General features: G+C 42.4%; 1 protein-coding gene across 12 annotated transcripts in view; it reads left to right on the top strand.

Annotated features, from left to right (window-relative positions):
• Positions 1 to 975: 975 nt before the first annotated feature.
• The window catches only part of WNK1 (WNK lysine deficient protein kinase 1), a 97,690-nt gene continuing 77,535 nt past the window's right edge, over positions 976 to 21,130 (top strand). For 8 of the 12 annotated variants that reach the window (XM_058023477.1, XM_058023475.1, XM_058023476.1 and 5 more), the window contains exon 1: positions 977 to 1,802. In XM_058023477.1, coding sequence (XP_057879460.1) covers positions 1,029 to 1,802 — 774 coding nt within the window. In that variant the 5' untranslated portion in view covers positions 977 to 1,028. Of the gene's footprint in view, positions 1,803 to 21,130 lie in introns of all 12 variants that reach the window. The other 4 variants (XM_058023480.1, XM_058023478.1, XM_058023486.1 and 1 more) reach the window with 3 other exon arrangements.

The following is a 21,130-nucleotide window of genomic DNA, read 5'->3' as shown; positions in this document are numbered from 1 at the left end:
GGGCGGCTCCTCCGGTGCGGCTCGGCCGCTGCAAACTACAACTCCCATGGTGTCCCGCGCGCGGCGGGCGCGGCCACCTCCCCCGGCTGCGGGGGGAGGGGACGACGCGCTGCCCGGGCGGGGCGTGGCCGGCGTCGCAGCCACTCCTCCCCCCCGGACCGTGTGTCGGTTCGGGCTCCCGCCGTCGCCATTTAGCGCCGAGGCGTCGCCGGGCGGCCGCGGCGGCTGCGCTCGGTCCTGCCCGCCGGGCGCCACCCGGACTCGGCTCGGCGGCGGCCCCGGGGAGCGGCAGCCCCGGGCAGCGGCGGCGGCTGTGGGCCGCGGGCAGCAGGAGCAGTAGCTGGAGAAGAAGAAGAAGAAGAGGAGGGAGGAGGAGGAGGAGGAGGGTTTCCGGCTCCGCGCGAGGCGGCCGCGGCTGTTGGAGAGAGCGCGGCCCGGCCGCGCGGGCGGTGGCTGCGCCTGCCGGGCGGTGGAGAGGCCGCGGCCGCCATGGGCGCCCCGGTGAGGCGGGGCTGAGCCCCCCGGACCCCTTTCCCTGCCCTGGGCCTGCCCGGGCCTCTGCCGCTCGGAAGCGAGTGACTGAGCGCGGCGGCTTTCTTGGCGTGCGGGCCTGCGCCCCGCTCCCTCCTCGCGTCCCGGCCCCTTTCCCTCCCCTTCCCGCAGCCGGGCCGGCCCCGCGCTCTCTCCATCGCCGGGAGTAGCTGCGGCCGCCGAGGTACCGGCGTCTCCCCGGTGCTCGGGCTTTCCTTTCTCCCGCCGTCCCCCGCTCCAAGCCGGCGCCCCGTGTCTGCTCCCGGTGCTCCATGTCGGCCCCGCTGCCCGGCTCCCCGCTGCAGGATGGATGCATACGCTGACCGGGGATCCACCCCGCCGGCCCAGCCTCCCAGCTCCGCCGAGAGGAGCCCTTGGGACCCTCCTCTGTTGCAGCTGCAACGGCAGCCGCGGCCGGGCGCGCTCCCCGCTCAGTGAGCGGCCCTTCCCTCGCCTCCCGCCGCCGCCCCGCCACAGCCGCGCTCCCCCGGGGCACCATGTCGGGGGACGCCGCCGGCAGCGGCCCCCCGAGCCCGCGCTTCCTGGTGCCGCCGCCGCCGCCGCCCAAGAACGGTTCCAGCTCGGACAGCTCCGTCGGAGACAAGCTGGGAGCCGCCGAGCACGGAGCCTCGGGCGCCGGCGGAGCGGGCGGCGGGCCGGGCAGCGGAGGCCGCAGTGAGGAGTACCGGCGCCGCCGCCACACCATGGACAAGGACAGCCGAGGGGCGGCCGCCACCGAGCACCGCTTCTTCCGCCGGAGCGTGATCTGCGACTCCAACGCCACGGCCTTGGAGCTGCCCAGCTTGCAGCCCGCAGCGCCCTCGGCCCCCGTGTCGGGAGGCAGCGCGGCTCCCTCGGTGTTCCCCGCCTCGGCTGCCGGCCGGACCCCGTACGCCCCTGCCAGCGTCACCGAGGCCGACTCGCGGCCGCCGCCGCCCGCCCCGCTCCCGCTGGAAGGACAGGCTGCCGAGGAGCCCCCGGCCGCCAAGGATGCCGCCCCGCTGCTGCCCAAGGAGGAGGAGGAGGGGGATGAGGCGGCTGCGCTACCCCCTAGCAGTGTCGCTGGCAGCCTGTCAGCTGCCAGCCGGGAATTCGAGGAGCGGAGAGCGCAGCAGGAGGACATCGAAGAGCTAGAGACCAAGGCAGTGGGCATCTCCCCGGATGGCCGCTTCCTGAAGTTTGACATCGAGATCGGAAGAGGCTCTTTCAAAACTGTCTATAAAGGACTGGATACTGAAACCACTGTGGAAGTTGCCTGGTGCGAGCTACAGGTAAAATAAATAAATAAAAAAATGGGATTTATTACAGTACAGTCACTCTCCCAGGTGCTAGTCATTGTGCTTGAAGGGGATAAAACCCATCAGCTCGAGGTCTGCTTGATTCCAAAGGAGCTGCAAACCTTACCTGAGGCAGTCCTTTGGAAAAAAGGTGCATCCTTTCCATGGAGGCAGTTTGCCTTTTAATTATTTTAAATACCGTGCTCTCTGAAGAGTCTTTTAGCTTTATCATCACAAAACGTGCTGCAGTTCTGTTTTGTATAGCATCTTGCATTTTATGCCTCCAAAAGGTAGCTTGGAGGATTGTAAAATCACTTGTGTGCAGCTTCAGGGAGGCTGAGGGAAGATATGTGAGTGAATGTTGACTTGAGCTACCCTAAACGTTTCAGAATTTGTTGAGGTGTTTTTCTTAAGAAAAAATGTGAAAACATTAATTTCACAGACATTTCATAGGTAGTGGCAGTGGGTTCTTGTGGGATAGATAACTCTAGAGTATACACAAGCCATGCAGCTTTAGAAAGCACCCTAAAGTTTAGCCTTTCTGGATGGCTGGTGGGTTAAACTGGGCTAAGACACTGCTCTTTTATCAAGTTTCTAGACAGGGTTCTGTAGGAGCCCAGTCTGAGGATGGCAAGAACAGCCTCAGTTCCCTGCGAGTCACAGCTTGTGTAACAGACACAGGTTGCTGTGCAACAACCTGGAAAGGAGTGGGAAGAGCTTGGAGTACCAGGAACAAATACCTGGTGTGCTGGTTTGTTTTCAAAGCCTCAGAGTTAAGTTAAAAGGTTTAGTGTTTGTTTTTTGGTGTTGGGTTTTGGTGCAGTTCATGGAAGGGCTCATGTAGTACATCTTTATTGTTGTTTGTGTTCCCATCCAATTTAGGGCAGACAAAAGAGCAATGGGTGAAAGTCCCAAAACTCTTTGTAGGGTTTTTAAGCAGTCAGTGGCTCACAAAGATTGGTTGCAGTAACTTTGTCAAAAGCACTTGTATATCTGTTCCAGTCAAGCTGAGGGAATTTATTAAAAGATTTCTTAATTTGAATCCATATTTGCTTCTGGATGGTTGCTCAAGCATTCTACCAGTACCTTGGTTCATTTTGTTATTGCCATTATTCTGTGCTTACCAACTGTGGAGGAAAGCTTCCAGTTTTCTCTGTGACCCTTCAGCATGACCTGCTCCTCCAAGCTAGCTGCATCCTTGCTGTGGTGGTCTGTTTCAGCATTGATTTTTAAATTAAAAGTAAAATGATCAATTGTTGGGCTCTGCTGAAGCTTTACTTGTGCAGTTTGAACTGTGAGGAGATTAATAACCCATCAAAATTGTATGACTTTTATTTGAAATTTTAATCTTTCCAATTGTTGTGTTCTGTGACTTTATCTCTGAAGACAGTTTCTGATCAGTAAGTGTGAAGATTAAAACAAACATCATTGAAACTAACATCAGCTTGGCATCAATTGCCTTTCACTAATGTTGCCTCTTGAAGTGTCTTCATCATCATCAGTACCATGTGGACAAACTGTCTGGAGAAGCACCAACTTTGAAGGAATTTATTTAAAAAGCTCATTTTTAAGGGACGTGTTGCTGGGCTTTCAATTGCTTGGTGAATTTCATGGCTAACATTGAAAATGACAAGTTGCAAAAAGCATGAATGAAAATATTTGCAAGGGGGAAATAGTTGATGTGTTGCTCAGAGGGGAAGTGCATTGCAGGAGTGCCCGGTGGGTTAAGCCAAGCCAGATTCCAAAGGCTGTGTTTTCCTCTCAGGAGTCACTACCAAGTGACAACTTTAAAACAGGAATGTACATTTTATAGCTGTTAAAAGTATTTGCTGAAGGAGCTAGACTCTACAGCTAATAGAATATTTTAAGATTAAATCCTGTTTTATTGTTTGTGGCTAGAAAGAAAAGGAGGAACTCTGTATTTATTGGGATGGTGGGTATGTCCTCTTATATAGGAAAATGTAGTTGTTGATGGGTTGATATTTGTTATGACTGACTTGTATCAAAATGAAATCTGCATTCACAAAGATGGACAGAAACTTAGATGTTAGTGGTTTTCCAGGATGCCATGATTTGAGAATTGGTGAACCTTCAAAGCATAATTATTTTATTAGGGAAATGTGAATAATTTTTTTCCATGCTGTGTTACAGTAACCATAACTGACTGATGGTTACTTTTAATTATCTTGAAATAATGTTCCTCAGCAATAGCAGTTTTTCTCAGGCATCTGAGGTGTCCCACCTCCCCAGAGTCTTCTGAACATCACTACTGAAGATTTGTGTTGGTGTCTGGCAGAATGACTTTTTAATTCTGAATAATACAACTATGCCTAATTTTTTGTGTGTGCTCTGTAGTAATGAAGATCAAAACCTGAGACTATGACTATGCTTCCTCTCAAAGGAAGTTTAGATGCTGTTTATGAAATGCAGCTTGTGTTTCCAGGTTAGTGAAACTGTGGAGGATATTGCTCATGTCCTCAAGGCTCTTGAATTGCCTTATAATTGAATTGCCCCTTCTGCTTGATAAATTGGGCTGTGGAGGAAGTGGAAGGGGGAAGAGCTGAAATTCACTGGGTCACTTTCTGGTGCTCTTAGAATCTCCAAGAAGCCAAGGTCCTGGCTCTTTATTTTTTCTTCATCTGTGAGTCAATTTTGTTGAATCTAACAAAAACTTAACACAGGTGTGACTGATGGACTATCCTGGTTTACTTTGTGACCTGTCCCTGTGAAGCAAATTGTTACTGAACCTACTTTAAAATATTGTGTGCAGGTGTTCAAAAGTGAAATACCTGCCCTGCTGTGAGTGTAGTGGAGCTGTGAAGAGCTCAGCAGCTTCTGCCAGTGCTCAGCTTGAGTTGCTGCAAGGCAATTGTTAGTGTAGTGTTGGCCTTCAGACACTTTTATTCCCCTTGTATGTATTCATCTCAGCTCGAGTTATTCTGAGTCAAGTGTGCCTCCTACTGTTGTCATTAGCACATCTCATAAATGGACTAAAATAGTAGTTAGGGTTACTAATTAAAGGGTTTTTAAGTAGGTAGACATTGACAAAAGGGATCTTTGTAAATGATGTTTGAGCAGTGAGTTTGTCTCCTCTGTACAGTTCAGGTAATGTTGTGGCTAAAATGTGGTGCCCTCCCCTGATGCTTTAAGTTTGCAAAGTAATACTCATATGCCAGAAGTAGCAAGTCACATTGCTGGCTGCAGAAGCCAAATCTTAGTGCTATTGTGTCATCCCTCTGAGCCCTGTGTGAGTGGTTTTAAATCAAAACTGTAATTTAACTGCTGATTTACAGAACAGTCACTTGCTGGACTGCCAAATCTTCTCCCTACAATTATTGCTCTGGGTTATTCAAATTAGCAACTTTTCACTTAGGGATGTGCTGGATGGTGTGGAGATAACTTGGGTTCTTTTGAACTGTGTTATTTGTGAGGCATTTGAAGACTTACCTTCATTTGGGCAGTGCTCTCTTAAAGGAGGGTGCACCTTCCTGCTGGTATGTTACTTTGCCATTCTTACTCTGGCTTCAGTGCCAGGTCAGGTTATTCTGCTTAACACCTGAGCTGCTGGAGCATTAGGAAGGAACTGGAGGGCTCTCCCTAAGCAATGCAGTGTCCAGGGGTAAGAAATGAGTTGGACAGGTGATAATGGTGCACAGAGTTTGTTGTAGTCATTGCTGCTTTGAGGGAAAGCTGACTGGAATTTATTGCATCTGAGTAATAAATTGGTGTAGGTTACATGTGTGCACTTCTCTAGCAGATGTCTAACTACAAACCAAGTGTGGTGTACAGACACTCCAGCTTGCAAATGGATTTTTCTTACATAGGAAATAGCAATGAAAAACTAGCTGGAACAAGCATAATGCCAGAATTGGATGTGAACCATGATATTCTCTAGTGCACTCTGGTAAAAAATGATAATTCAAGTGACACTTTGTAGCAGGAAGCAGCGAGGTACTAAATAATATTTCCATCTGTCAGTTTTTCTGAGTCTAACAATGTTAACTTGAAACTCACAGTGCAGGAAGTCGATTGGATGTGATGTGTAGCTTCATTTTTACTGACACTTCAGATTTAATGATGCCTATCTTTATCTTGTGGTCTTAAAGCTATATTTAATGGTGATTTTAGGTCAGCAGACAGCGGTGGAATGCAGTTTCTGTTCTCTGAAGTATAGACTCCACTGCAGACTTATCATGACAAATATCAGCTTGTTGAGGTCAATGTATAATTCTTAAAATTCTCTATTCTTTTTGGACTGGCAGAACTGAAAATGTTTCAGAAGTTGCACATTCGAGTCTGACAACCAAAAAAGGTCTTGTATCACATAACTGTGGCATCCTGTAGTCTTTTAGTCTTTTTTTTTTTTTTTCATTTTTTAAAAAGGTTGCATATTGCTCACTAGGAGTCCTGATTGCAGAGATGGTGGCTCTGATGCACAAGCATGTAGCTACATTAAAGGAAAATGGAAAACCAGATCTAGACTTTTCTGCAGTGAGAGGAAGCTGAGAAGTGTGGACCTGGAATTCATCTGTCAAGCACTGTTGGAAAACAATTACATTCTGTTAGTTCTGGAGAAATAGTCAATATCCCTAAGCAAATATGCATTCTTTGAAAGCTCTGACTGTGATTTAATTCTGATTATTTGAAAAGACATTTTCTGAAGCTTTTACTGGAAGATCAGGGCCAAGTCTAATGCTATGTGCTAGCTCCTGTGCCTACTCTGTACCTCACATCAGTGTTGATAATTCTGTTCACAAGCCAGTAAAGCATTATGTGGCTGCAGCAGCAGTGTGCCTCCTGTTGGGGACTGCTTCTGGGCCAGCTGTGTCATTGTCACAAAGGTAGATTAATCAAGGTATGTGACAATCTGTCAACATCATGCTGTCCTTATTATCTCTTCTGTTTTCAGCTTTACAAATTGTGAAATACAGATTTTACTTTCAGTATACAGTGGGCTTATGGCACTTTCAGGATGCTGGATTTACGAGTGTGCATATGCAGGGAATTTGAAATTTAGTGCAGTAAAGTGTAAATTTTTACTGGTTTTCTGTGTCATAGGGCAGAACAAATTACTGGTACTTAGTGTCTTCAAATCTCTGATGTGAAATCTCCTTTAGCTAAAGATGACAACCCAGCCATATTCCTGAGTGTTTGTGCTGTAATTGATACAATTGACAGCTTGATAAATGGCATGGGAAAGGGGCCAGACTAATTACCTGCAGAAGTATAAACAGTGGTCAGGCTCCCTCAGACTTGACAAAGGTGACCCTGAAAGAGAGAAGGCAGCTTTTGAAGTACATTCTGGAGCTGCAGCTGTTAGGAGACCTCTGCTTAAGAAAATAATCTTACCTCAAAGGGATATCACTTTTGGAGATGGCTGTGGGTCAATTTGTAACTGTCTGGTTGTGAGGCAGTAAATATAATCCAGCTAAGTACATTGTGAAAATGCAGCATTTCTTATGGAAATAAACAGGCTTTTATTTGTCAGTTTGTGTGGGTTTGAGAGGTGCAGAATTAAATCTCTTAAATGAGATTTGTTTTGGGCTGTTGTGGTTTAAAACACTTAGCTTCATAACAAAACTTGTGAGGGCTGAGGAAAAGTACCAGGTCTATAATCTTTCTTTGTAAGGGAAAAAAACCCCACCTGATAAAAGCTCCCTGGAGATATCCTGTACAGAGTCCTTTGAGAGCTGTCGAGCAGAGTAATAAATAAAACAAGCAGTAATAGATCTGTGCTATCTCCATGGATGCAGTGCACAGTGCAGTTTTCAATGCCTTTTGGTTTAGCAACATCCCTCTAGGCCACATGTTCTTTTTCTTAGTTTGTCTTTGGTTTTGTTTCATGCAGCAGCTTGTTAAACATCACAGCTCTGACTGACGCTCAGGTTCTCCACGCTGCATGTGACAAAGCTGGTGCTAAGCAGTGGCAGTCTTGGTGCTTCCTGTCATGCATTTCCTGTAAAGATTACCAACCTTTTTTTGAGACTACAGATTGGTTCTTTCAAATCGTGGTTGAGTTGAAATAAAAGTTGAGTGGTTTTCTGTTTAGTTTGTCAGCGTACATAATGGATGTAACATTTAAGTTAAAGGAAAGATAATAAATATCATGTAAATTTGCAGTGCTCCTGCAACTGGGCATAGAACTTTCTCTTGACTTAGTATGTGCTTGTGGGTTTTGGTGTTGGTGGTGTTAATTTTTAATAGCAGATGGTAGGAAGTTACTGGTTTTGACTCTTGAAACTTCAGATAATGATACTGTGGTTTTAACTAGATCATGATGTGTGTACGCCACACTTGGAAAAATGCTCTTCCAGTACACTTGGAACAGTTTCTCTTCTAAATAGCAGGATTTGTCATGCTGAAAATTGATTTTTTGGAGTAGTTAAAGGCTTTTATCTAATATGAACCATCTGCATATCTTTTAAAATCTGTTATTTAAATTCTTATCCAAATGAACAAGACTCAGTTTTTATGGCTTCATAAATATTTTTGTGGAAGCTGCTTCCATTCCCTAGGACTGTCTTGTAGGTCATTTTGAGAATCATTTAGAGTGTGTGTTGGACCTTAAAGAGTGTTAGAATGTTTTTGGTCAAGATACTATGGCTGTCCTTCTTTCTACTCTATTTCCAGTTTCCTCAGTATATCTACAAATTGTCATACCAACACTTCTCAATGTGAGGTTTTAGTTCCCCTCATTCCCTTTGGGAGAGCTGTGGGAAGTAGAGGGGGGATGAGGATTGAGTCTGTGCCTCAGTTGAGGTCATGTTAGGGAGCTTGCTCACGTCTTGTCTTGTGGGCACAGCCTGCAGAATGCCCCTTAACTCCATGCTGCAGAGGATAAACTTTGTGTTAATCATGTTTTGTGCTCTGCTGTCCTCTTAACCCAAAAGGAGATCCATGCACCAGGTCCATCACAGGTGTTGGCAAATCTTTTTTTCTAAAAAGTCAGAATAAAGTAATGGCTGGAATGCAGTGACCAAAATTCAGATTCAGTTCTTAGGCACACTTCTGGACTTCATCCCTCTTGTCATTTTCAGCTGGTGATGGCAGGTGCATTGCACATATCCAGATTATTCTGAAGTGCTTCAAGATTTGCTTGGGCAATTCCAAGCAGCACTGCATTACTTTGACTGGCTCAGGAATAATTTATCATGTTCTCAGGTGATTTTTTGGCAAAGGAAATGGCAGCCTGATAAAAATTGGACTGGTAGTGTTATGTTGTTATATCATAGCCTTTCAGAGGCTGTGTGAGTATTAATATGTATCTAAAGCAGTAAGCAGTTTTTACAAGGATATGGCATTCTGAATCACTCAAACTGCTACATTTGAATTTATCATTTTAGGTCAAAGTAGAATCTTTGGGAACACTGCCTTCACACTTAGACTCTAGAAGTCCTTTAGAAAGGATGTTGCATGCTTGATGGCCTTGTAACTAAAATATCCATGAGCTTTCAAAATGATGTGTCAATGACACCAGAATAAATGTGCTTAAATGTAGGTGATGCTATTTTTTTCCCCATGATCTGTGTGCCCCAGAGCATGGTTCTGTAGTCACCTGGTTCATCTACTGGGAATCTATGGGCAGCAGTTCTCTGGAGTCTCTGTTCTCAGGACAGGATCACTGTGGTGCATTTCAAGTCTTCTAATTTTGCAAGTGCTTAGCAGGCCTCCTCAGATGCTACCAGTAAGATTGAAACAAAGAGGAAGCTTTGGAGATTCCAATAGCATCCACATCACAAGCTGTGTTTGGAGCCATAGCCCAGTGTGGTTCTGGTCCTGTTGCCTCTGTTAGACAAGCAGTCACTGACAGAACCCTTCAGCAGGTCCCTGCTGAGCTGCTCTCCTCCTGCTTTAGCAGGCACTGTGGGAAATGAGCTTTGTTAGACCTCTTAGATGATGTAGGAGTTATATTGTTTCGATTTAGCTGTTGTGGATCATCCCTTTCATCTGCATGTTTCAGCCATTTCTAGTTTCACTGCCTGAGAAATTGAAGATAGTGGGTTCTGATAGCAGGCTTGGGGCTGGTGGCAGAAAGCAGAAAGGTCAAGGTGGAAAAACCCAATTGTGCAATTGGTCTAATGTGAAAAGCATAGGAATGGCAGTCTCGTTGTGTGCAGCTGGTGAAAATCTGAAACAGCTTTGCTGAGGTAAGTGAAAGGTAGTACAAAGCTGATGCCAACAGCCATGTGCACTTTGTCTGGTTTTGGCCAGTTATTGCAGCCTTGTGATAGTTTAAAATACCCAGTTGATGGGGTTACCCAGCTTTCCTTGGACATTTTCCTCTCTAAGGAGGACCTGTGACTTGTCCTGTGCTGATTTGTTGGTGGCAAGTTTGTGACCCCAGTCTGAGTGTATTTTGACTGCTTCTATCTTGGGATAGACTGATGACATGCAAACAATAACACCCAAAAATTACTATTAAAAGCTTCAGCAATCTAGGCTGATTATCTTAAGGATCTGGAAATCTATGTGAGCTTATGTAATATGCATCTGTTAATGGCAATTTCTGAACCGTTAGCAGGTTTTGCTTAAATGTTACAAAATGTTACCATGTCTGTTTTCAAATCTGCCTCTTTTTAAATGAGACTTTTATTCTAACAAATATTTTCCAACATAGAACTATTTTTGGTTTCTCTTGATCTTTATTCAGCTGCTTATGGTATGCTTTCATTTGGGAAATGTAGGTTATCTATGTAAAAATGCAAGATGTTAATGTGCTTTGTTATAGCTAATTTGAACTTTGTCTAAGAGTCCTCCTTAAATTAAAAATGTCATTATGAGGCTAAACTTGATGTAGAGTTCTTTCAGCAGTCCAGTCAGATAAATATCCTACTGTAAGAAATACTGTCTGAGAAGTGATTGATTTTTTTTCTTTTTTTTTTTTTTTTTTTAATATTGCCCCCTCTAGATGTAGTCAAGTAGAGATTGACAATATGTAGAATGGCTTTTGAGGGCAGGCTTTTTATTTGCATTTATCATGATTTGGGGCTTAGTCAGTCATTTGGTTTGCCAGGAAGAGTATGCTGAAAAGGGAGAAACAACAGAAGTGTCTGATACAAAACTAACACTTGAAGTTGAGTTTTAGAATTATTTTTTTTTCTTTCTGTGGCTTTCTCTACTTCCTTTATGTGCAGCTTGAGCTTCTTTCTGCAGACTCAAAAGCAGAAATGAATGTTGGGTTGTGCCAGGAGGGGTGAATTGCACAGGGTGTTTGAATTTGAAATGTTTTGCCTCTTGATGGCAGCAACTGTGAGCCAGTTAAGGTGATGGTGTGATTTCTTCTGCTGATCTCTTTATACAAGCCTGAACATATCTGAGAGCTTCAGTATTCACCCTCAGAAATAAAAAAGGAAAAAATAAGTGAAGAGCCTCAAGGTTGCTGCTGAAGACTTAAATGCTGTAGCACCCCAGTGTATTGTGTGTGTTCTGTGCTTGAAGATTGGTCACAAATTGTCTTTTTTACTCAGGTTCCCTTCCAGCATTTCAGTGCAACTGAACGTGACTAACTGCGTATGATAACACTTCAGACAGAAAAACAGCCACTTGCCTTGATTTTATCTTGGGATTGTGGTTCAAAAAAAGTGGTGTTCTTCCTTCCATCCAGTATGCAATCTTATTTCTGAAAGTTGGGCCAGTCACAGAAAACCTAGCAGGACTGAAGTTTGATTTATTTGTGTTGGAGAGTCTGAAATCTGTTTTTATTATTGACCTAAGTGCTTTTTTTCCCCCAATAAACTTTGAGAGTTAAATAGCATTTACAAGACAGAGGTGAGGAACAGCAAAAAACCTTGTTTCTTAGGATGTACATGACATTTCAAAGTTTTAGGACCAGGCAAGTTTAAAACTATGAATTGATTCTGAGAGTTCCTATTGCTATGAATGGTTAATTCATGAAAGTATTATTTTAATACTTGTACTGAAGCTTGTGGATTTCTTGCCCACTTTTTGCCAAAATGCTTCCTTTTATAGTAATCTCTTATTGAGTAAGCTACCTACTGTGGATATACATCAGTTGGTGTTTTCTTTACAGATTAAATATTTGTGTAACTTTCATGAACAGGTAAAATTATTTTTTGGGTGCATTCAGGCTGTAAGCTCCACAAGCCCAGCAGCCTTTAAAGCTGAACATTTTGCTGCTATTTGTTGTGGGTTTTTTAGTATTGTGTAGTCAATTGTGAATGTGCACATTTTGTCTTTGAAAAGCTTTGTGACCATAATTTAAGTGTTTGAAGGAATTTTTTTTGGAACTGGGGAGGCATCTATCCCAAACCAGCATCTGTGGCCTAGTTGGTGGGTAGATGACTAACTGCTCTGGAAGGTCTTCTGGGTCAGTTTTCTGAGATACATAGTTGAGTTGGTCTGAAGTGTGAGAAAAACTTTATAGTCTTGCTACTCCAAATATCGGGATTTTGTGAAAATTCCCAGTGTACCCACGATATAAATGGTTTCTGCTTGATAAACCTGTACTGCAAAAATATGTTATTTGTTGGCCTCTGGGAGAAGGCATCCTTAGATTCTAAACCATATGACTGATTGGGTTATGAGTTGGAAATGGGTGATAAACTGATCTGGAATACAGGAAAACTAACACTAGTGTGAACAGTGGTTATGTCAAATGGGAAGGAAAGAAATGGTTCAGTTTTGTGAAGAAAGCTTAAGGAGCTTTAGATTAGGTTGGGCTAACCAAAGGAAGTAAGCCAGGATCAGCTGTGCTAAAGCAGTTGGCTGTACTTTCAACACGAGCAAAATAATTCCCCAAATTCTTTTGTGGAAGGCTCTGTTATTTACTATTACTGCAGATTGCTGGTTTTGTTCTGAGTTGTTCAGCTGAAGGTTTACTTTGCTTTGCTGAAGGTTTGTAGTGGTTTGACCTCTGTCAGAAACCAGTTGTGGCTTCTAATGTGGCAGTTTATAAGATAATACCAAATTTCTGAAGTATGCTTGTGATGTGTGATTGTGCGGTTGTAGCATGTCCAAAACTGTGTATTGCTCAACTTCTGCTCTTGATAACTTTTTGCAACAAACCACATGGTTTGGGTAACCCTAGAATTTGAAGGAGTGCAGCTACTTTAAATAAAGAGCTGATAACTAGCAGGTAATGACGCAACTGATAAGTGTTAACTAAGTCGGTGTGGATGACTGCAGTTCCAAAGCAGCAGGCTGTGAATGTAGCCATGTTTTAAGTATAATTTGTCACTTAAGAGGGGTATGAAATCTGAGGAAGTTGGCATTGGAATTTAGAATGGAAAGAATGAGTTGGTTGATGATGTAGAGAGCTATTTTCCACTTTCCCTTTGACTTCTGTCCTTATCTTCTCTGGCAGTAATATTCAGGGAAATGCTATCTTTTGTTTCTCTTGTTCCTGTGTGGGAATGGTAATTGTTCTTGCTTTTTACCTGTTCAGGAAATATCCTCATTTATCCCCCCCCTCCAGCACAACAGTGTATCAGTCATTGCCAATGTCATTTTTTGCTTTATTTTCTAACCTTGGCCTTCCTGAATCCTCCTATGGTCTCAGTATAAGCCATCTGGCAAAACAAGGGTTTTATTTTCTCCCCCTGCTCGCTCTTGCACTCTGGAATGAAGCAGATTTTCTTATCTGTGTTCAGCTACCCTATGTCAAAGAAGAATGAGTATGTTTAAAACCTGCATCTAAGCTTTGACTCCTGGAACTGCCTCATCCAAACTTAGATTTTCCAGCTGGTAAGTCAATCTTATCCATGGAAATGTGCTTACTGTTCTCTTGGGAATTTGCTTTATGCTCTTGCCTTCTCCCTTCCCCCTTCTCAAGCCAGATTTCTTTCCAGGAAGGGAAGAAAAATCCATGGACTAGATTGAGCTTCAGCTGAATAGGGTGTCTCATTTCAGATATACTTTCTGCAGCTACTCAAATGAGCAAAACACAAGTGACAGCTGAGTGGTCTGTTTGCCATGGGTCAAGGGCAGTCCAGCTCAGCAGTTTCCCTTTCCTCTTCCCCAGGTTTTGTTTGGAAGCAGTAGTGATTTGCCATTTTATATAGTCATCCTCTTGTCATAAAGACCAGATGGAAATACATCAGTTGTTTCATGTATAAATATTCAGTCCAACAGCTGTGAGTTTGTCAGGAGTCACTGGGATCACAAGCTGGTGACCAAATTGTTTGTTTAGAGGGCTGTGAGCATTACTCTCACTTGAAATAAACCTGTCCCATGAAAATTTTAGAAATAGTCCAAGGCCTAATTAAAGAAGAAAGAATGAATGTGAGGCATTTAAGTGCAAAATCCTTTTTTTTGGTGAAGTTTTAACTTTTTTCTAATTACAGATATTTTCCTAGGCTGTTGAAAATGTTTCATCCAATGGTCCTGTACTCTACTGACACTGTTTTTAAAGTAGCTAAAGGATTGCTCTGAATTCTAAATCTCCTTTCCTTTTGTAGTTTTACTAGGTAAGAACATTTATCCAGAATATCACCCCTGGTCTTTTGGCTGGTTGATAATCCTCAGTCTGTGCTCCAATACCTATTTCTGGCAAAAAAGCTGAGGTACCTGTGTGATTCTGGCTAGCAATGAATTGAGTGTAATGAAAGTTGTAATAAATTTACTTGACACAGATTATTAAGGGGGTTAACTTGATTTTGCAGGTTGCAGAGGGTTTTTTGTGCAAATAAGCCTATTTGTTCCAATAATATTGAGAAAGGGAGGGGTGGGGAAGTTTGCCAATGGCCATTGGCTATTTGGTTACAAAATGTCATGTGTTCCATGGGCAGCTGAGCATAATGTGAAACAAAGTGCCATAAAAAAAAATGTTGAGTGCTAAGTCCATGACTGAAAAAGCACTTTATTGGGAGAATGGGCATGGTCATTAACTTAAAATAGCTTCTCTGCAGAAAACTATTGTAAAGCAAGATTGTAGTTCTTGACTAATGAAGACTGCATAGGACTGAAACTGAATTAGAAAGGAAACAAAAATTTGCAGTAACTACAGACTGTTGAAAACCATAAACAAATGGAGAAATTGACCATGATTTAGTGAAACCACCTGTTTCTCAAACCTTGAGAGGAATTCTGCCTGTTGCTCTGAAAAACCTTCATGTTCAAAGGGGCAGCTAAGACATTTTTCATGTCTATGCTTTTAGACAACAGAACAATAAATACAATTGACCACACTGCTAGTTCCTAGTCTCTGCAGGGCTTCAAGAAATAACCCCTTGAAACAACCCACCAAAAAAAGATAAAAAGAAAAGAAAATGGTAAAACACTGTCTGGTTAAGGTGCTGCTTACATCTCACTTTTGCTTCCCAGTACATTGTGTTTCAGAAATGGTTTCCAGCTTGAATTCATTAATTCAATGCCTCTGCAATAGAAGCCCATGCAGCCACTCTAAAACCAGTGATTGCAGCTCTACAGATTTGGGGAGTCTAGTGGGAGTTAGGGAGGCTGAAGCTGTGTTGGAGACTTTTAATGTGGATTTTGTGGCCTTTGAAGTGCGTGCTTTCTTCAGTGGAAAACTCCTCTTGTGTTTGAATCCATACCATTGGCCTAGATTCCAGGAACAGAAAGCATGCACCTTGTAAAAAGTGTGGGCTTTTTCTTCAAAATCATGAGGGACTTCAATTTTCCCTGTTCTCTGACTTTCTATTAAATAACTTGTCTGGAATAGTTCATATTCTGATAGATGTTGGTGTTTTTTCAGCTGTATATTGGCACGTGATCTCTTGCTTTGGTGACAGCAAGCTAGGAAGTCTTTTATGTGGAGCCTCATGTGAGTGGTTATTTTGTAGTTTCGTGTCAGGTTTACAGTTTGAGAATCTGGGAGTCATCAGTGTGTGCTCCCAAAAGCAGCAAGTGCAGCAGTTGGCCTGGCTGTGTTTTGTGGGGTTTGAGCAGTCTGTCACACATACTGGGACAGCAAAATATCTTGAGCCTTGAATGATGGCTTGTGTCAAGCAGAGATCAAGGGTCGTGGTGCTGTGCACTTTGGCACATCCTGGGACACATTCATCAAAGATAAGAGGGGTTGACTGTCTTATTGGGGAAACAGAGCTGAATTAATTTCCCTTTTTATCAGTTTAGTTTCACTTTATTGTAGGCATCTGTGGCTGTTGCATTGTTAGTTTTTTAGTTCTTCCTGAATGGTGGTAGTACAGAGATTGCTCGTATCCAGCCACATGCCAAACAGGACCATGACTGGTGATGGTATAACTTGGAGACTCCAAATAATCACACTTGGGTTTTTTGTTTGGTTGGTTTTTTTTATCCTTTTCCTATTGAAATCCTTGTCATGAGTTTTGTTTACTTCTGTGTTCCTAGCTATTCCTGTTGTAGCATCTATGGAAAAAAGTTTGATTGGATGAGGAATCTTGATTTACCTGCTTTGTAACTCTGTTTCTAATTCAGTGTCTGACTAGCACTAATGATGGTGTAAGTTAACTCTAGGGAACTATCTGATTATTCCATGACAACTATGCCAGTTTGCCTGAAAAAGGGATGCTGAGTAAACTTAACAAGGCTTCCCAGTAGAGGCCCTGCAGCCACTTTCCATAGTTATTACTGATTTGGGATAACATTAGGTTGTTATGCCTTATAGGTTGTAGACATAAAGTGTGGTTTTCTGTGATTCTGAGGCTTGAGGAGATGATATGTGTTGTCAAGTTTCCCACCTTGCTGTTTCCTCATCTTCTCCTAAGCAGTGAGCTTATCTTTCTGGATCATTCTGGATCCACTTTGGATGTTGCAGCTGTGGAGCTTTGGCTACAAAACACCTTCTGGAGGTCCTAAAGGGTACTTAAAACCACAGAATTTTAGATGCTGTGTTTGGAGTGTTGGGCTTTAGAAAAGGCAAACTCAGTGCATCAGTAGTTTTCTGTTTTCACTCAGAAAGGGATCTGCAAGTGAAGCAATAGCTGCTGTTAGGTCTTTTCAGTAAAAGCATTAGAGGGGTGTGCTCTCATGCTGAGTAACTGGAAATCCAAGCATTGGATGCAGTGAGATGAAGCTGCCAAAAGGAAGTTGTTCTGGGGACTTCCTTGGGTCAAGTGATATGAGGTGACACCTTGCTTACTTTTGCACTCTCTGTGTGTTGCTGTCAAAAATCCTGCTACAACAATTTAATATTTCAATGTTCAGTCTGAGACTTGGTGATGATGCCTAAAATGTTGGTTAAAATTATTGATAAGCTCCATGTGACTGAATTTCTTTGCATTACCACCTATCAGTTGGCGTAATGTATCATTACTTCTTCTGAAAGTATGAAAATTACCACTTTTCTTTCATGTTCATTCTGCAGTTCAGCCCTGTAATGGTCTGTAATTTTTCAAGCTGTCTTTGGAATAAGTGTGTTGGTAATGCTCCATATTTACACAGTGGTCATCTGCTTTTGAGTTCTTTATTGGTACACATGGGACTAATACATGAGGCAGCACCACTTCAGATTGAGTCCTGTCACAAGAGCCCGTTCTCAGTTCCCAGCTGGTGTGTGCCTTCACTACCTGGGCTGCAAATTTTCAAGCCAAGTGTCTGTCTTGAGCTTAATTGCTTAAAAAGCTTCAGCCAAGCTGTTACAGGTGCTTCAGAGAAAAACGCTTGCTTTATTGCATCCACTGGCACCTTAAATTTTTTGCACTTGAGAGCTGTGAAGCAGGGACCTAAAAGTAGTGTTGAGACAGGTGTGTTGTCTCTATGCTGAGGGGATACTTCCAAGTAGAGTTTTCAGATGAAAAAACTTTGAAAGAAGTGACATTTTCTAGATTAGACTAACTTGGAAACTTACCTTTTTTTAAATTCTGAGGACTTGATCCGTGTTCTAGCCTGTGAATAATCTGTGTCACCATCTGTATGATGCTGTATGAAGCCGTTTGTTGAACTTACTCAATGTGTTGGCTTTGTTTCACAAATATATAATTACCTTTTGTACAGGATGTGGCAGTCAACCCCTCAGGATGGGAAATGCAGGGTACAAAGCTGTACAATGTAATTTAGTTCACTCTTTTGTGTTGCAACTGTTTAAGCTAGGAAATTTTAATATCCTCAGAAATGGCTTGCTTCATCATGTTGTGAGTTTCTCTGGAGAAATAGGAATTGAAGTTTTCAAGCAGAAAATCTTTTGTGGAACAGCAGCCTCTTTATTTGTACAAGCAGCAGACTTTGCAGCTGTTAATCTCAGCAGTCAGATATGGAGAAGCAGCTTTGGTACCAATATGTCGTAATTTGTCATAAGGAAGCATCTGTAAAAATACACTGCTCAGATTACTTTAGCTGTAGTCAATTCAGATCTTGAAAGATGAATTTTGTGTTATTTTAAAAGCAAATGCCCTAATCAAAATGTCTGCTTTCCTATGAGCTTTGAGGGGGAGGAAATGGTATAAAAGAATGGAATATATAACTTTGATTTTTACCAGATTTGGTAAAAATCCTTTTTTATTCTCTTTTATCCAATGTGTTCTAAACTGTAGAAGTTTGTCTATTTATACTTTGTTCTTTTAAAAGCCTTGTGGATTTTTCACCTTAAACTGGACTCTTGATGTTCAGGATTTAAGTAAAACAGCTACCAGCAAACAGTGTTGTTACACAGGTGGCTGAGTTAGAGAATTGTTTGTGGTGTGTTATTTTTTCCCTTTTTTTATGCTAGAAGTCATGATTGTACAAAAGGAGAGGAAGTTAAACTCCAAAGAAATGTATGTAAACGAAAAAACTGCAAAAATCTATTAATAATCTGAACATAGCTATAATCAGAGTACTACTTGACTGCTTTTAGTTTTGTTTTAGTGTTTAGTGTCTAAAACATTGGATGGGAATTCCTTTTTAATTAGCTCAGAGCCTGGTCTGTGCTTTGTCTCATGTTGTTTGCCTTTCCTGGGAAGTGAAAACTTGAAATTGTGTTCTGGAAGGAAGGAGTGGCAGGAGGGCATAATAGGAGAAGGCAGTTATCCCCTGGGTTGCCTGAGTATTATCTTCAATTTTAAAAATGAAATTCTGGGTATAACTCTGATAATTTTGGTATGAAGCTACAATCTCTTCTATGGTCTTAAGATTTCAGTGTGTTCCTACAATACCATTCCATTCCACTGCCTGTCATGGAAAAGCATCCTGTTTCCACAAGCCTGATGATTGCCAGTAGATGTCTTGTGAAATCCTTATTTAGGCACAGGCATACTGAAGTCGTTGAGATAAGAAGAGTTCATAGTGGCATAAATTTCAGTTTCCACCTCACATACTCACATGTGTGACTAATTGTGAAATGGAGTCATTTGCACTGAGTCAGCAGTTCAGGATGGTGAGTGTGCTCCAGCTATCTCACTTTGGTCTCTATTGAGCATTCATTTGCTCTGCAGACAGAGCCAAACCAAATGGCTGTGGGAAACTGCAGCAAAGTGCCTGGAGTATGGACCAGGTCTCTCTGAGAGAGTGTGCTTTGAAATAGGAAATTACAAGAAAGATCTGTGAGATCCAGTGTGTGTTGGAAGCACAGGAGAGATTAAAATAGCATCAAACCCTGTCAGCCTGTGTAGGCAGAGTGCTCAGGGCAAGAGCAGGCGAGGGGGGAACTGCAGCTCTTTGCAGAGCAGTCTGGATTTTATTACTTGCAGAGTGAAATCACAAGGGGAATGTCTGCTTCTGATGGACAGATATGTTGCAACTCATTCTGAAGATGCCTGTTCGTAAATTTTTCAGCCTGCTAACAGCTTTGAAGATAGGACTGTAACTCTGAGACTGTGATTCATCTATCCAGCTCCTCCTTGTTGCTTTTGTCCTTCTTTCACAATTCTATTGAAGATGGTGCTGTTAATTATAAATGTTGAGTTTTAACACTTGCTGCTCTATACTGTAATATTATTTGCTGCCTACTGAAGCCTCTTTCCAATAATTCTGAGGTGTTGCAAACACAGGTTCTTCCATTTGACCCTTGCTTTTACTAAACAATTAGCAAACAAGGATTAAAAGGTCCTTGTCTTCCCTCTGTTTCCTTTGAAATAATTCAGTTTCAGGGGCCCAGACTAAGAAACAAGATATAAACAAAACCCCCTGTGGTAATAGCAAGAACATTATCTTAGAAAGGTTCTTAAGTTTTGAGGATTTTAAAACTGCTTAATGACACTTCCATCTTTCAAGCCCCTGTGAGAAGAGGTTTTAGAATTGAGCTCTCAAGAGATTTTCACACAGCTGTCCCTCCAAAGTACTGAGATCTATGTTTGGATCACAGCCATTCTGTGGAAAAATCGTTTTATATTGATAGGGTCTTCAGGAGGAAACAATTACAAAGCTACCTGAGTCTTTAAAAGGAATTGGTGAGGTTTTCATCAATGTCTCTAATAATAAGCATTCAAACATTAGAAATTTTTTTGAAAGTTTGTTTTGGCACTAGGATTGGTTTTGAGTTAATTGAAGAAAATGCTGGAGTAGTAACAGAACTGCAAAAGAATTATTTCTCAGGTGCTTCCAGTCTGCTGCTTATGTGGACTTGTGGTGCCTCTGTTCACATCCTGTTTGCTGGGAGTTGGACAGGAGGCTCTTATTCTGAAAATGAGTATGGTTGCTGTGTGAGACATCTGTTCAGAGATCTGTGTCCTGTCTCTGCCTGTGAAAAAGGGGGCTTGTGTGGCCTTTGTTATCTCCAGACTGGGGGCTGACTCTGTGGCAAGAGCAGGCCTGTGTACTTGTTAAAGTACTGTTCAGTGGACTCAGGCTCAAACCAGATCCAAGTGTCTGTTATCTTTATGATACTGTCTTTAGCTTAATTAAAATGGTTTTGCTGGGATGTTGTTTGGGGTTGTGTGGCAGGGCAAGGAATTTAAATTAAACAGAAATATGGACTATCTTCAATCCACTCAGCCACTCTATCCCCACAGAAATGTACTTGTTGCCAGTGAAAGAAGGGATGCAGTACCAGAACAGCTTTTCTCACAAACTGCTTTCCTTTAATTCCAGCTTCCATAGCTTTTTGTGTGTGCATACTGGCTGAACACATGGAGTATGTCTCAGAGCCATTTTACTAAAAACATTTTCATATACCTTTTTGGCTAAGGGAGCTTGTTCAATGTTAAACATGATCACTAGTTGCTAGTTTTTGTATAAGATGTACAGAATATTAGATATTTCACTGTATGGATACATTGTTTGAATATTTTGAAGTTTTTTGGTGGTTTTTTGGATAAAGCACTTTAGTTTGCAATTAAACTGAATTTTGAACTGCATGTAGAATTCTTCAGTAGGACAAAGTAGGAGGTAAATTGAAAACAAAGAAGCCTGTTTGCAGGTTGTGATGACCCATTTAAGGCAGGCCCCTTGAACCATGGCATGCACAGGCATTATAGTTTGTCTTCAAGAAATTCCTTCCAGTGTTCCTG

The sequence above is a fragment of the Melospiza georgiana genome, chromosome 4, assembly GCF_028018845.1.
Source record: "Melospiza georgiana isolate bMelGeo1 chromosome 4, bMelGeo1.pri, whole genome shotgun sequence".
NCBI lineage: Eukaryota > Metazoa > Chordata > Aves > Passeriformes > Passerellidae > Melospiza > Melospiza georgiana.
Note: the sequence above shows the minus strand (reverse complement) of the source record. Positions and strands in the feature narration are given on the sequence as shown.